Source organism: Lingula anatina, chromosome 2 (genome assembly GCF_051362555.1).
Source record: "Lingula anatina isolate TDL-2025a chromosome 2, LinAna3.0, whole genome shotgun sequence".
NCBI classification, from domain to species: Eukaryota; Metazoa; Brachiopoda; class Lingulata; order Lingulida; family Lingulidae; genus Lingula; species Lingula anatina.
Genome location: NC_141768.1, coordinates 4,316,386 through 4,332,989, shown reverse-complemented (window position 1 = coordinate 4,332,989; position 16,604 = coordinate 4,316,386). Strand labels below are relative to the sequence as shown.

The 16,604-nt window shown below is 33.5% G+C and overlaps 1 protein-coding gene across 33 annotated transcripts in view; it reads left to right on the top strand.

Annotated features, from left to right (window-relative positions):
• Positions 1 to 14,637, top strand: part of LOC106180805 (uncharacterized) — a 33,186-nt gene extending 18,549 nt beyond the window's left edge. For 2 of the 33 annotated variants that reach the window (XM_087004630.1, XM_087004654.1), the window contains 29 exons: positions 14 to 124; positions 273 to 383; positions 649 to 759; positions 907 to 1,017; positions 1,207 to 1,317; positions 1,505 to 1,615; positions 1,985 to 2,095; positions 2,352 to 2,462; positions 2,759 to 2,869; positions 3,066 to 3,176; positions 6,081 to 6,191; positions 6,395 to 6,505; positions 6,765 to 6,869; positions 7,090 to 7,200; positions 8,529 to 8,639; positions 8,853 to 8,963; positions 9,474 to 9,584; positions 9,732 to 9,842; positions 10,055 to 10,165; positions 10,484 to 10,594; positions 10,860 to 10,970; positions 11,376 to 11,486; positions 11,749 to 11,859; positions 12,107 to 12,217; positions 12,442 to 12,552; positions 12,697 to 12,807; positions 13,005 to 13,119; positions 13,277 to 13,445; positions 13,992 to 14,637. In XM_087004630.1, coding sequence (XP_086860756.1) covers positions 14 to 124; positions 273 to 383; positions 649 to 759; positions 907 to 1,017; positions 1,207 to 1,317; positions 1,505 to 1,615; positions 1,985 to 2,095; positions 2,352 to 2,462; positions 2,759 to 2,869; positions 3,066 to 3,176; positions 6,081 to 6,191; positions 6,395 to 6,505; positions 6,765 to 6,869; positions 7,090 to 7,200; positions 8,529 to 8,639; positions 8,853 to 8,963; positions 9,474 to 9,584; positions 9,732 to 9,842; positions 10,055 to 10,165; positions 10,484 to 10,594; positions 10,860 to 10,970; positions 11,376 to 11,486; positions 11,749 to 11,859; positions 12,107 to 12,217; positions 12,442 to 12,552; positions 12,697 to 12,807; positions 13,005 to 13,119; positions 13,277 to 13,445; positions 13,992 to 14,253 — 3,426 coding nt within the window. In that variant the 3' untranslated portion in view covers positions 14,254 to 14,637. Of the gene's footprint in view, positions 1 to 13; positions 125 to 272; positions 384 to 648; positions 760 to 906; positions 1,018 to 1,206; positions 1,318 to 1,504; positions 1,616 to 1,984; positions 2,096 to 2,351; positions 2,463 to 2,758; positions 2,870 to 3,065; positions 3,177 to 6,080; positions 6,192 to 6,394; positions 6,506 to 6,764; positions 6,870 to 7,089; positions 7,201 to 8,528; positions 8,640 to 8,852; positions 8,964 to 9,099; positions 9,201 to 9,473; positions 9,585 to 9,731; positions 9,843 to 10,054; positions 10,166 to 10,483; positions 10,595 to 10,859; positions 11,042 to 11,375; positions 11,487 to 11,748; positions 11,860 to 12,106; positions 12,218 to 12,441; positions 12,553 to 12,696; positions 12,808 to 13,004; positions 13,120 to 13,276; positions 13,446 to 13,991 lie in introns of those variants that run through there. The other 31 variants (XM_087004633.1, XM_087004638.1, XM_087004631.1 and 28 more) reach the window with 31 other exon arrangements.
• The last annotated feature ends 1,967 nt before the right edge of the window (positions 14,638 to 16,604 follow it).

Sequence of the window (16,604 nt, the reverse complement as noted above, 5' to 3'; positions counted from 1 at the left end):
AGTTTTTTTTCAGCCCAGCACCTGCACCATTGACAACCAGTGTTACACAGATGGTCAAGAAAGGACAGGGTCTTTTTGTGATGTTTGTTCTTCAGATAAGAACAGAAATTCTTGGGATATTAAGGTATTTTTATGATTTGATATGATTCAAGTATAATATATAGTGTTTTCCAAAACACAAAACAAGCCATTTTAATTACTTTATTTTACATAAAATTGTTTACTGGTAGCTCAATGTTTTGTGAACACTGCTGTTTTATATTGCCTCACAGAATGGAACCTGCAGAATTGGAGAAATGTGTTATAAGGAAAATGACACAAATCCTGATGACCCATGCCAGATTTGCATCCCATCTTGGAACAAAACTGCTTGGTATATACAGGTAGATAATCTTGCACAGCTTGTATGACTAAACAAAAGTAGCAATTATGACTTACTTGCTGGCCTGAGTATGTGTTAATTTTCTTCAGTTTTGGTAAGGGAAAAAGACTGAAAGTGGATACATCAATTTTTATTGCTGCCATCTGTACCTGAATCTGGTACTGTACTGTGTCTGGATCAGTTGTTACATATGTACCCTTGTTTATCAAGTTACAGTTATTATTATATATAAGAATAAACTGATATTAGAAAATATGTTGTTTCAGAGTAATGCATGTAGAATAAATGGGAGTTGTTATCACAAGGGAGAGGCACAGGAAGGAAAGTCATGCAAAGTTTGCAACCCAGCTGTCAACATCACAGATTGGGTGCTTCTGGTGAGTTAATTGGCGAATTTAATAAATGTTACTGAATGTTTATTTGATGTATAAGAGTTCTTCAACATTGTGAAAATATAATAAAAATATATCTTAGGACTAAATTTGAAGACTAAATGAAAAAAGAATGTTTGTCCTTTTTTTCAGAATGAAACATGCTATGTGAACTCTACTTGCTATAACAGTAGTGACAGAAATCCTTCAGAACCCTGTGAATTATGTGACCCAAAGTACAGCACAGAGACATGGTTTGAGCTGGTGAGTAACCCAATAACAACTTTTATAGAGAAAAAGAAAATTGTTGCTAAAGAGACTTCATATGTTATTTTACCTATGTAACATGGTGATCCCTTAAGGACAATGGAAAACGTATAATTCAAAATTCTCTCACACTGTATTACCCAATACTATTGAGTATAAAAATAGCACTTAATATTCTATTTCCAGAATGGCACCTGCAGTATAAATGGTTCATGCTACAATGAAACCCAACAGAACCCAGCAAGACCATGTCAGATTTGTGATCCCAGAGTGTCAAACACAAAGTGGACACAGCTGGTGAAAAATTTCTTTCAATAAAATTTATTTACATGTGTAGTCTGGCACTATTTGATAATAATTTTATAATGTGTGTTTTGAAGAAAAATATCATTGCCATAAAGAGTGAATCTGTGGTGAATAATGGCAAATGGAAATATATTAGCAGTTCGGCTTTAAGATATGTTTATAAATTTTATTTTTATAGAATGAAACTTGTGAACTTGATGGGAAATGCATTAGCAACCTGCAATCAAGGGATGGTCACATGTGTCACATTTGTTCCCCCAGCACCTCTAGAACCTCTTGGACAATCAAGGTACTAGATATTCTTATATAATTAAATTATTAATTAGAATGGAGAATATTTCTTGGTCATGAAAAATGTGAAGCTTTAAGTATCTTTTTATATGATGATAATATTTATTCTAAGACATATCCCCCTCTGGACAATTTCCTTTGGACATCTCACCTGACAATGCCTCTCCCATCCCCTCAAGACATTTCACCCCACACGCACACACACACACACTCGCACACCCCCCATCCCAGGAAAAATATACACTGCTTTTGAATTTTTTCTCAATATCACATTGTTCATTCTCACTATCATATCTGTAACAATAATAATAATAATATTATGAAAAACTCAAATAAATGCTTTAAAAAATACAATATTTATTCCCAGAATGGCACCTGCAGTATATATGGTTCATGTTACAATGAAACCCAGCAGAACCAAGCAAGGCCATGCCAGATTTGTGATCCCAGAGTGTCAAATACAGAATGGACAGATCTGGTGAGAATATCTCATTTAGAAAAAATAAAGTAATATGTAGAATACAATAGTTTTTATCATATAGTGTTTACTTAGAAGAAAGTTGCTACTTAATTATACCAAGGGGTTATAACTGTTATAACTCCTTGATTATACCTAGAAAGAACTTTGACTGAATAATGACAAATAAAATATAAAGATAATTCCAGATATCTACTTGATAAATTATATTCACTAGGGAAGTTTGGTTGATAGTGCTGCGCATAATTTATTTCAGAGTGAAAGTTGTGAAATTGATGGAAGCTGTATTAGCAACCAAGTATCAAAAGATGGTCACCCATGTCACATTTGTTCCCCTGGCACTTCTAGAACTTCTTGGACAATCAAGGTACTGGTTTGATCCACATTCTGCTGTAATTAAGTTATAAGGGGAGAATTTGTCAGACTTGAAGACATTTCTATATATGGCAAAAATTGGCATATATTTTGTGAAATAATCAAATATCTTTATCAAGAATGGCAAAGTACCATGAGATATTTTCTGATATCAGTTAATTATTTCACAGAGTGAGAAAATTTTATTTCCCATGAAAGAGGGAAATTTGCCTCTATCACTGTCCAGTGAACATGGTGGATCATTGAATGTTCTTGGTTTCAATGAAAAATACTTTTTTCTCTCTTCAGAATGGCACCTGCAGTATAAATGGTGTATGCTACAATGAAACCCAGCAGAATCCAGCAAGGCCATGCCAGATTTGTGATCCCAGAGTGTCAAACACAGAATGGACACAGCTGGTGAGAATTTCTTTTTATGGACAAAGTTTGGCATCCTTTTCCAATTTTATGACTATTTTGATGAAAAATGACACAGCCATAAAAAGATTAATGTTTTTAGTGAATAATGGCAAATGAAAAAATATCCCAATATTTATTTTATATTTAATGCTTAATAGTGATATCAGCTTCAAGATAAAATTGATTTATTTTTCAGGATGAAACCTGTGAAATTGAGGGAAGTTGCATTAGCAACCTAAAATCAAGGGATCGTCACATATGTCACATTTGTTCTCCCAGCACCTCTACAACCTCTTGGACAATCAAGGTACGAACCATATTCTGATATTATTCAATTATTACATATTGTTTGTTGATAAAATTAATCAATATTATCAAATAAAAGAATTCTTGGACAATTAAAGTACCTGTACTTGTCATTCATTTTTCACTAATTGATTAGAATATATTTTTTTGCTTATTGTACCACCAGCGTAGGCGCTGGCGGTACCCATGGTTTTAGTCCCGACCCGTATGTTCCGCCGGCTCCTGCGGCTCCGCCGGCTCCTGCGGCTCCGCCGGCTCCTGCAGCTCCGCCGGCTCCTGCGGCTCCGCCGCCAAGTCACCGTTACCGCTTCTCCTCCTAGACGGTAAGGGCCCCTGTACCCATCTCTTGGATTTAGGTCACCTATAATCTCAACTCATTCCACGTAAAATTTGGGCTTTGTCGGTATTGGGGTCTAGGTGTGGCACTCATTGCAATGCACCCTTGTCTAAAAATGGCAAAATTAAATGCTAATTATCTACCCTAAGGAAGGAGTTATGGGAAAAATTTCTACAGACAGCTTTCCAAAAGTCATATGTGTAGATTTCAAATATGCCCTTGGATTTGACCTTTGACCTTTATTTCAAGGTCAAACGGGCCAAAATTTTCAAAAAAATGAAATTTTTTACGAAAAAAATTTTTTTTGCCCTGTTATTCAGACACCACGCAGACTTAACCAATAATATTATTGGAAAGTGTTACCCTTCTGGTCATCTTTCATCTCCGTGAATTTGGGGTCAATCGGTGCATTTTCACGGGAGTAGCGGCCATAAAGTACCGAAACTGAAAACTGTCTCTAATTCGGGAACCGTTAATGCTAGAGACCCATTCTTTTTTGCATTTTGTAGAGCATGTAAAGCCCAACACTGAAGTGGTCTTCGTTTTTTTGTATTCCATACGGTTTTCAAGTTACGCTGTATCAAAAAGTACATATTGGTGGTGAAAGCAAAATGTGCAGTACGGTAATGGATAATAAATTTTGAACTCTGGAAAAATAATACATAAGGCTTGCCAAAGCAGACAACTTGTGGTCAAAAATGACATTATTTCATCAAATTTGAACTTTTGGAACTTCAGAGCACCTCCTGTTTTAAGAATTTTGACCAAAATGATGTTTTCTTTATTTTAATTAATCTTTTCTGTAGGAAATTTATGGCACATTATGGTAACTCCAAAATTATAACATTTAGTCCCTTATATCTCCAAAACTGGCAGAGATAGGTCCATAGTTACTATTGAAGTTGAATAGGAAGTCATATAGTGGCAATCTTACTGTGACCTTGAAATTGACCTTTGACCTACTTTTCACCATGAACTGAACTTTGCAAATTTTGCTTCCCTTTTATCTCCAAAACTGGCAGAGATAGGTCCATAGTTTCTATTGAACTTGAATAGGAAGTCATATACTGGCAATCTAAATGTGACCTTAAAATTGACCTTTGACCTACTTTTCACCACGAACTGAACTTTGCAAATTTTGCTTCCCTTATATCTCCAAAACTGGCAGAGATAGGTCCATAGTTACTATTGAAGTTGAATGGGAAGTCATATACTGGCAATCTAAATGTGACCGTAAAATTGACCTTTGACCTACTTTTCACCATGAACTGAACTTTGCAAATTTTGCTTCCCTTTTATCTCCAAAACTGGCAGAGATAGGTCCATAGTTACTATTGAACTTGAAAAGGAAGTCATATACTGGCAATCTAAATGTGACCGTAAAATTGACCTTTGACCTACTTTTCACCATGAACTGAACTTTGCAAATTTTGCTTCCCTTTTATCTCCAAAACTGGCAGAGATAGGTCCATAGTTACTATTGAACTTGATTAGGAAGTCATATACTGGCAATCTAAATGTGACCTTAAAATTGACCTTTGACCTACTTTTCACTATGAACTTAACTTTGCAAATTTTGCTTCCCTTTTATCTCTAAAGTTACGCTGTATCAAAAAATACATATTGGTGGTGAAAGCAAAATGTGCAGTACGGTAATGGATAATAAATTTTGAACTCCGGAAAAATAATACATAAGGTTGGCAAAGCAGACAACTTGTGGTCAAAAATGACATTATATTTCATGAAATTTGAACACCTGGAACTTCAGAGCACCTCCCATTCCAAAAATTTTGATCAAAATGACCTTTTCTTTATTTTAATTAATTTTTTCTGTAGGAAATTTATGGCACATTATGGTAACTCCAAAATTATAACATTTAGTCCCTTTTATCTGCAAAACTGGCAGAGATAGGTCCATAGATACTATTGAACTTGAATAGAAAGTCATATACTGGCAATCTTACTGTGACCTTGAAATTGACCTTTGACCTATTTTTCACCATGAACTGAACTTTGCAAATTTTGCTTCCCTTTTATCTCCAAAACTGGCAGAGATAGGTCCATAGTTACTATTGAAATTGAATAGGAAGTCATATACTGACAATCTAAGTGTGACCTTGAAATTGACTTTTGATCTACTTATAATCATGAACTGAACTCTGCTAATTTCTTTCTCTTTTAACTCCAAACCTGGCAGAGATAGGTCCATAGTTACTATTGAACTTGAATAGGAAGTCTTATACTGGCAATTTACTGTGACCTTGAAAATGACCTTTCACCTACCTTACGATTAACTTAAATTTGATTGTACCATTTTTAGTTTCATATATTTTTTGCATATATTGAAAATTCTTGTTGATTGCATGTTTACATCTTGTCAAGCACAAGACTGGTGGCTGTGTCCCTTATTTTGTGTATGTGGGGGTCTATACGAATGCACTTGCTCCAGCTGGTGGTACAATATTCGGAGGCGGTATCGCCTCTCTGATCCTCTAGTTTTTTAATATGATAATACTATTTATAAATATTCTCAAAAGTTACTAAAATAAGTACAATATCTATTTCCAGAATGGCACCTGCAGTATAAGTGGTTTATGCTACAATGAAACCCAGCAGAACCCAGCAAGGCCATGCCAGATTTGTGATCCAAGTGCATCAAACACAGAGTGGACAGATCTGGTGAGAAGTTCTTTCATTAAAAAAAATCATTTATATGTCTAGCAAGGCAGTTTTATATTATACTATGTCTAGTTTGTTTAAACAACTGTATTATGGCAAGGTTTTCTATAATAGTTATAATCAAAGTTGAAAAAAATCCATGTTTCTACCTTAAAATTATATTATAATAAGCTCTGTTGTGAGATATTGTATACTTTTTTCAGAGTGAAAATTGTGAAATTGAGGGGATCTGCATTGGCAGCCTTGAGTCAAGAAGAGATCATTTGTGTCACATTTGTTCTCCCAGCACCTCTAGAACCTCTTGGACAATCAAGGTAGCCACATTCTGATGTAATTGAATTATAAATGAGAAGAATTTTTGAGTTTGCAAATTTTGGTAAAAAACGAATCTAATATCTGCATCAAAAATGGCAAGACACTTTGAGACTTTCTGAGAGTAGTTAATTATTTTGCAGAGTGAGAAAAAATATATTTCCCATGAAAGAGTGAAATTTGCCTATATCTCTGTCCAGTGAACATGTTGGGTAATTCAATGTTCTTCAGTTCAAAGAGTAATTCTTTTTCTGTCTTCAGAATGGCACCTGCAGTATAAATGGCTCATGTTACAATGAAACCCAGCAGAACCAAGCATGCCAGATTTGTGATCCAAGATTGTCAGACACAGAATGGACAGATCTGGTGAGACATTTCTTTCAATAAAAATTTAATTTACATGTCTAGTTTGGCACTTTTGATAATATAATGTGTGTTTTGTGAAAAAAATACCATTGCCATAAAAAGTGAATTTATATTGAATAATGACCAATAAAATAAGTTTGCATCCCAAATATTTACTAGATAACTTTTAAGAAAGCAATTAGTCCATCTTTAAGATATGTTTATAAATTTTATTTTATAGAATGAAACTTGTGAACTTGATGGGAAATGCATTAGCAATCAAAAATCAAAAGATGGTCACATGTGTCACATTTGTTCTCCCAGCACCTCTACAACCTCTTGGACAATCAAGGTACTAGATATATTCTGATATTATTAAAAGGATAATAACTCTTCATATGAGGTCTATATTTCCCAATAAAAACATTGTGAATAACTCACAGAAATATAATATATTCTGTTTTACAACAAAAACAGCAGTTATAGCTATTATTCTGATATCTGAACTTGTCTTCAGACCACGTGACCTCCATTGATGGCTATACTCTGTTATGATCTCTTAAGAGATTTTAACAAAAAACCAAACTTTTTAGAAAAAAAAACAGGGACTAACTTTGAATGTAAAAATGGATTCATTAACCATTGGTAAGTATGAGAAAATTGTTGTTTACTCCAGGAAAAATCATTGTTTGGCCAAAATGAAGAGTTATTATCCCTTTAAATTATTTAATTAGAATGGAAAATATTTCTTGGTCATGAAAAATGTGAAGCTTTTAATATCTTTTTATATGATAACAATATTGATACTAGGACATTACCCCCCCTCTGTACAATTTTCCCTGGACATTTCACCAATTCCTTCCCCCTCCCCTCAAGACACCCCCCCCCCCTTCCCAGAAAAGAATATACACTGCTTTTGAATTATCTTTTTGGTGCATTTATACATTTGTTGCATATTTTATTGAAAATAGTGAGACAAAAATAAATATAATAAAAATAAAAGTATTGGCTATTAAATACAAAATATCTTGGTAGCTCACCTGCATAAACAGACCTGAGAGCTAGGTTATTTTGAATTACAAAATGAGCAAATTTTGTAAGTTTGCCATTACATGCTATTTTTTAATCAAACAAAACTAACAATTAATCATTTTTTTCTAAAGTTAACAAATTATATTTTATCTGCACTTTGATGTTATTGAGTTTTCTGAATGATGTAACTAATAATATTGAAAGTAGAAAAAGTATGTCATGGGGTAGAGGAGAAACAAGTAAAACTGACAGAAAGCTCATCAAAGGGATACCTGGATGAGTAAGATTATCTGTTTATCCCACCTTTAACTGGTGATGCACCTTGATTATTGGCATTCAACATGCTAAAGGGGGGGGGGGGGGGGGGGTTAAACAATTAAAAGTGTCAATTAGTTCATCAAAAGGCTACCTGAATAAGTGAAATTGTTTGTTACACTATCTAATTGAGATTTTGATTATAGGTAGGCATTTATAATTTTTTTCTCAATATCACATTGTTCATTCTCATTAATTTTATCCATAACAGGAGGAAATTGACTAGGGAAGGGAGATTGTCTTGGGGGGGGGGGGGGGATTGTCTTCATAGCCATAAAATTATTTTTTAAAAAAAAGCAAATAAATGCTAAAAAATACAGTATTTATTTTCAGAATGGTACCTGCAGTATAAATGGTTCATGTTACAATGAAACCCAGCAGAATCCAGCAAGGCCATGCCAGATTTGTGATCCCAGAGTGTCAAACACAAAGTGGACAGATCTGGTGATAATATCTCATTTAGAAAAAAAAAACATACATGTCTAGTACAATAGTTTTAGATTATACAGTATTTAGTTTAATGTAAGTTACACCTTAATTATACCTAAAATATTTGACTGAAATATGACAGATAAAGATGAAAATATTCCAGTTGTCTTCTTGATAAATTATATTCAGTAGGAAGTTCTACTGAAAGTATACTTGTATTTATTTCAGAGTGAACGTTGTGAAATTGAAGGGAGATGTATTGGCAGCCTAGAATTAAAAGATGGTCACATGTGTCACATTTGTTCTCCCAGCACCTCTAGAACCTCTTGGACAGTCAAGGTACAAGCCAAATTCTGATATTATTAAATTATTACATTATTTCATATTATATATCAATAAAATTAATTATTATCTCAGAGTTTGTAGAATGATACAATATCATGCCAGATAAAAAAAATACAGTGTGAATTTACAGAATGGCACCTGCAGTATAAATGGTTCATGTTACAATGAAACCCAGCAGAATCCTGCAAGATTTGTGATCCCAGAGTGTCAAACACAGAGTGGACAGATCTTGTGAGAATAACTTATTCAGAAAAGAAATGCTGTAATCACATAGAGCATTACTATGGCATTATATTGAAAAGAATAGGAATGGTTCATTTTGAAAATATTTGCATGTTTTATCAAATCTCTTGGTCAATCAAGGTAGTACATTTTGATATCAGGGAATTGCTAAATATCCATTGCTGAAAAGTTTATTGGCCATGAAATAGATTATCCTATCTCTAAATTGAATGCATAAAATTATTCAATATTTTTGTTTAAATATTTTGTTTATGTTTCCAGAATGGTACCTGCAGTATTAATGGTTCATGCTACAATGAAACCCAGCAGAACCCAGCAAGACCATGCCAGATTTGTGATCCGAATGTTTCAAAGACAAATTGGACTGATCAGGTGAAAATTTCTCCAAATAGATATATAATTAATATCCCTTGTTTTAAATGACATGTGCATTTTGATGAAAACTCTTTGTAAAATAGTGCATGAGGCCTAAGTGAATTATGGCACAAAAAGAATTAATTTTCGTTTATTCATTTTTAGAAAGAAACCTGTGAACTTGATGGGAAATGCATTAGCAACCTGCAATCAAGGGATGGTCACATGTGTCACATTTGTTCTCCCAGCACCTCTAGAACCTCTTGGACAATCAAGGTACAAAACACATTCTGATGTTATTTAATTATTATGTACATTATTACATATTATATGTCAATGGAATAAATTATAGGAAACGAACAATCAATACTCCTTGTTGCCTTCTTTCTTGCTATGAATGAGACCATAAAAGTTTGTGGTACACTGAGATGGAGAAGACATAAAATCTTTAATCAAATTTTTTAGTATGATACAATTTATGTTCCCAGAATGGCACCTGCAGTATAAATGGTTCATGCTACAATGAAACCCAGCAGAACCCAGTAAGGCCATGTCAGATTTGTGATCCCAGAGTGTCAAACACAGAGTGGACACAGCTGGTGAGAAAGTCAGATTTAGAATAATTAATTTCAAGTCTAGTATGACAGTAACTGTTATGGATTACATAGTGTTTAGTAAGAAGAAAGTTACTACTTAATTATTCCTAGAGGACTTTGACTGAATAGTGACAAATAAAAGGTGACACTAATTACAGATATCCTCTTGATCAATATTATATTATATTATATTATATTATATTATATTATATTATATTATATTATATTATATTATATTATATTATATTATATTATATTATATTATATTATATATTCAGTAGTAAGTTCTGCTGAAAGTTATGTTTTTGTAATATATTTCAGAGTGAACGTTGTGAAATTGAAGGAAGATGCATTGGCAGCCTGGAAGCAAGAGATGGTCACGTGTGTCACATTTGTTCTTCTGGCACTTCTAGAACTTCTTGGACAATAAAGGTACAAGCCATATTCTGATATTATTAAAATTACAAATGGGGATAATTTGTTGGACATGAAGGCATTTTCTATGTCTGCCAAATTGGTACATATTTAGTAAAATAATCCAAAATCAATATCCAGAAAGTCAAGGTACTATATGAGACATTTCCTGATATCAGTTAATTGTTTAGAGTGAGAAAATTATATTCATCATGAAAGATTGACTTGAATATATTGAATAAATCAATGTTTATGAGTTTAAAAATACAACATTTATTTCCAGAATGGCACCTGCAGTATAAATGGTTCATGCTACAATGAAACCCAGCAGAACCCAGCAAGGCCATGCCAGATTTGTGATCCCAGAGTGTCAAATACAGAGTGGACACAGCTGGTGAGAAAGTCAGATTTAGAAAAGAAATAATGTAATGGTATAGACTTTTACTGTGGCACCATATTATTAAGGTGAAGGAAAGGTACAACTTGTAAAATGTTTTTGATATTTAAGTCAAATAATCAGAGATAGTTACGAATGTCCATGTTAAATTTTTGTTTCAAAATTAATTTGTATACTTGACATGGATGTAATTTAATTTTAAGAAATGAAAAGTTTAATTAACATGACTTATTTGGTTTCATAATGTGCATTTTGGAAAAAATATATATAACTGTTCTACAGCAGGAGTCTTCATTTTAAAGGACACATAACAGAACTTCAGTGTATCCAATATTTACTTCACATTGTAATAATGCAGAAGGTTCAGCTTTAAGATATATTATTATATTTTTTCTCTTTCAGAATGAAGCTTGTGAACTTGATGGGAAATGCATTAGCAACCTGCAATCAAGAGATGGTCACATATGTCACATTTGTTCTCCCAGCACCTCTACAACCTCTTGGACAATCAAGGTACAAACCACATTCTAATATTATTAAATTACTGCATATATATTAATGAAATCAATCAATATTTTCAAATTGGGACAATCAAGGTACTGCGTAAGTACTTGTCATTCTTTTTTTAGTAATTGCTTAGAATAACTTTTTTAACTTTTTAACTTAGAATAACTTTTTAAAACTTTTTTTTAAGAATAACTTTTTTTAATGATAATGCTCTTTATAAATATTCTCAAATAAAAAAAACTAAAATAAGTACAATATCTATTTCCAGAATGGCACCTGCAGTATAAATGGTTTATGCTACAATGAAACCCAGCAGAACCCAGCAAGGCCATGCCAGATTTGTGATCCCAGAGTGTCACAGACAGAGTGGACAGATCTGGTGAGAATATCTCATTTAGAAAACATAGATCATTACTGTCACATCATATTGAAAAGAATAGGAATGGTTCATTTTGAAAATGTTTGCATTTTATCAAATGTCTTGGTCAGTCAAGGTAGTACTGGGTATGTTCTGATATCAGGGAATTGCTACATATTCATTCTTGTAGGTTTATTAGCCATGACATAAAGTGAATGCATAGATTTATTGTATTACTTTTGTTTAAAATATAATTTATGTCCACCAGAATGGCACCTGTACTATAAATGGTTTATGCTACAATGAAACCCAGCAGAATCCAGCAAGGGCATGTCAGATTTGTGATCCCACAGTGTCAAACACACAGTGGACAGATCTGGTAAAAAATTCTTTCATTCAGAACAAATTAATTAATATAATTAGTATGGCAACTTTTGGATTACATAGTGTTTACTATGAAGAAATTAACTACTTAAACCTAGAATTAGTAAGAACTTTGACTGAGTAGTGACAAATGAAAATTGAAAATACTTCCAGATAGCTACTTGATAAATTATATTCAGTAGGACGTTCTGCTGAAAGTTATGCTTGTATTTATTTCAGAGTGAAAGTTGTGAAATTGAAGGAAGCTGCATTGGCAACCTGCAATCAAGGGATGGTCACATATGTCACATTTGTTCTCCCAGCACCTCTACAACCTCTTGGACAATCAAGGTACTATATATATATTCTGAAATCGGCCAATTATCACAAAGCATGGGGTAAATTAAATGTCCATGGATGGTATTCTCATATTAGATATTAAACTTCATTAATATTCTCCAATAAAGGTTAATAAAAAATACTTTTTGTCCCCAGAATGGCACCTGCAGTATAAATGGTTCATGCTACAATGAAACCCAACACAATCCCACAAGGCCATGCCAGATTTGTGATCCAAGCATGTCACAGACAGAGTGGATTATTTTGGTAGATACATGTGGTTTAATTGAAGCAATATATATGTTCTTTAAATAACGATTCCTTTGGTTTCTTAAATTGAAAATTCTTTAACAAGCATTTAATGTCCAGAGATATATTAACTGTCATTGTAGTTTGTTGTTACATGACATTGTGCAGTGTACTGAATCAAAACATCATTCATATTCACTCATATATTTTTTCAGAATAACACATGCTTGATAGATGACGTTTGTTACAATACATGTCAAGTAAACCCAGTGGACAATACTACAGTCTGTCATTCCAGTACCACGACATACAACTGGACTTCAGCTGATGGTATAAAAGCTATCTTTTTGCTAAATGATCATAGATTTGGCCTTAAACTATGCTTTCCTTTACATAAGAATCTGCCCTTAATTGTTACTTGATTTAAAATGATACCTTTCATTTACCCTAGTATACTGAAAATAACAATGCGTATGTATCTTTTTAGTGTGTGACCATATTGGTAGTACAGCTGAGGCACCTTCAGTGTCAGATGCCAGCCAGATGGCAATTGTCTTAGGAGGCGTTTTGGGGAGCATATCATTTATTGCTGTAACTCTAATAGTGGTTGCAGCAATTAGACATACCCTACATTGGAAATCAAAGCAAAAGAAAAGGTAAGTTTTAAAGCAGAGAAGTTAATTCTTTTAATATTTGAAGTTTTCCTCATGAAAGCAATACTTTTACATTTATTTTCTTAAATCATTTGCCAGTCTGTCTTTAATTTGGCAGAAGCTGAGATTCATCCATCTCAAGGCAAATTTGGTTTGCAAAAGAAATATGGAACCATTTTTAGGTTAACTATCATTATTAATAACATTATTATCATTTTGTTATTATAATAATTATTTTAATTCACTAATTTAACAGTGATTTTTAAATCATTAAAATGATTGAGTGTCTCATGGTTAAATAAGTCCTACTGTGTTTTTTTCTGAACATTGATAAAGGCAATGTCCGGATTACTATTTGTTACAGTATTGATTGTATTGGAGAAAAAGTCCCATTGTTCATTCCAATCAGGATCTGCAAAGATATAAACTAGTATACTATTAGTACATAATTGTTTTGGGTTGGTTACAATTAATGTAATGCATAATGAAATTTTCAAAGATAACACCCCTTAAAAGTGTTTAATTTTTTTAATTGAATCTTTTTTTAAGGAAAAATGTATATTTGAAATCCAATTTGGGATCCAGTCTCAGCAAAACGTCACATTTAGGCTATGTCCATGCCCAAAACACCAATATGCTGAGAGGAGACAGATACATTGGTGATCCTGCTGCTATTGGCAGAGACAACCAGGGATACCAGAGCTCTACAGAAAGAAGATATGAAAGAAGCTCCAAACACCACAACAACATCAGACATCAACCAGCTTATATGATAGGGCCACAGATGCATATTCCTCCACCAGATTATTGAACAACATGATCACAGACACTAAATCAACGGGGTATGTCACTGAATGAAATCAGATTAACAGATGTCTGTAATATTCAACTAACACTACACTGACTCCCCGACACTAGAATGCCAAACAAGTAGGTACATCAATATTATGGCTAATGTTGTGCATGAATGAAACTAATTTGCATTAAATTACTTTAAACTGCTAATGTACTTTTATTTACGTAAAATTACTTAAGTGAGTACTTTTGTTCATTACAGCCTGTACCTGTAAGCAAAATACACCATTTAACTTGTCCAGTGTGTGAGCAACACCAAGAAAGTAATTGATTTATTATATTTAAATATGTTAAAATGTAGTACCATATAAATACACAAAATATACCTTTTCTAAATATCTGTTTGTGTTTCTTTGTTTTGCATTGTATTACCCAATTTCTTTTCCTAAATTTTCACATATTCATTAATAAATGGATCACTTCTTTATACATCTTTGCATCCCTACTCCCTACTCTTTACTGTAGGCCAGGTGAGGGATGAAGGTGACTCCGAACGTAAATTCTGTCTCACAGTAGAGAAAAGTGCCACAAATTAGACAGAAACATTTTTTTCTAGTGAAAATCCAACCTGAGACCTCAGCACTGGGTACAGCTAAAATTGAAAGAACAAGTTTATTTTGGGATTCAAGACTTCCAGCCCATATTACGTATGCATGTGTATAAAAGTCCTTTGACAGCCACATAGCCGTACATAGCCAAGACCTTTTGAAGGCCATTGCATAGCTTTGCTTTCTGGACAAAAGCAGGGGGATCACAAACAATATGATAGTAATTGAAAGTGAAGCTTGGAGTTTAAAACAATTTGACGCTGGCCTTGATTACACCCTGGGTCTTGCATTCTTCACTTTAAATAATGAGACATATTTAAAGGTCAGTAGCTGCGCAGCTGTGACTGTTATCACACAGTGGGCATCATATGAACAGTTTCGACTTATATTTACTCCCTTTCATTACTTGGATTTATTTGCTTGTATAAAATTTTGCATGTTAAATCCACTTTATGATATGAAGTATTTCAAAAACAAACGCATGCTATCGCCTGTTGAAAAAAGGGTTTTTCGTAATGAGCACAGATCCTTTGTCAAGCAGGTAAGTTTTTTTTATATATATTTTTGCAATTATTTTTGAATTTATTAATAGTTTAAGTTAATAGTTCAGATTTTAAACTTATGTATACTTGTGCTGTGAAAGTGGCGTGATGGTAAAGTGGGAATAAGAAGGCATGTGTTATGACTGTCTTCTGGCCCTCAAATCAAATTCAGTCCCATGGTTTTTAACTGTTTACAAGAGTCTCTGTTCTGGTCCTACACCTGTAAATGTCCATCATGACATGTTCAAATGTGTTCCCCAAATGTGTCCTTGGCTGGCTCTGTTTTGAGCCCCAAAATTTTTCTGCGGTGTATTCTTCATTTGGAAACCTGCCAGTATGAGTTCGGGGGAGGGGAGGGGGTTAATTACTTGCAGTTTAGCAACCCAATTAATGGTCATTTGGTTGATTCATGAGATCAACAGGCTAGTTGGGTGATATTTCACAGCATAAATTGAAAGATATAAATTGCAGAGTTACGTATACCTTGTGTCCCAAGGATACTGCTTATAATTATTTATTTATTCCCTTCATGCTTCCACCCCACCCGAGCACTTGTAATTGATAATCTGTTTCTTGATTAATGTGGAAGATCCAAAAGATGAAAACAGGGCACAGACTCACTTTTGGAGAAAATGGCAGGTCAGGTCACAAAGTAACACATGCAAAATCTCAGGCCACAAAAATATGGCTTCACAGGGCAGTGAGTTGAACTCTAGATATATCCCTCTCGGGCAAAACTCCAAGCATATATGCTCACCCTGCTACCTTCATGTCTTTATAACAATTCAGTATCATTGGTTCTATTCTATTCTATTGGTTGTATTCAAACATCTAATAAAATTTGATATTTGAAAAACATTTTATAGAAGTATCACTACTTTGCACCATTGCTAATGTATGATGCATAGTACAGGTTCCAAACATGTATACCTGCAAGCAGTAATAATTGTTTAATATTAATAAAGATATAAACAATAATGTTAATCATAATAACTAAACCACTCTGCAGGCTAAATAGCTATGGGATATTGTCAAGATGTGTTTAATTTATAACACCCTCCTCTAGTTTGGGACATTTATAGAAATGTGTGAAGAATTAAATTAATATGAAAAGGAAACATAAAAGATTTCCTAATCTGAGAAGCCATGTTTCTCCCAACAAAGAGAGAGGTGGTGCAAAAGCACAATTCCTCTCTCTCTCTCTCTCTCTCATCATA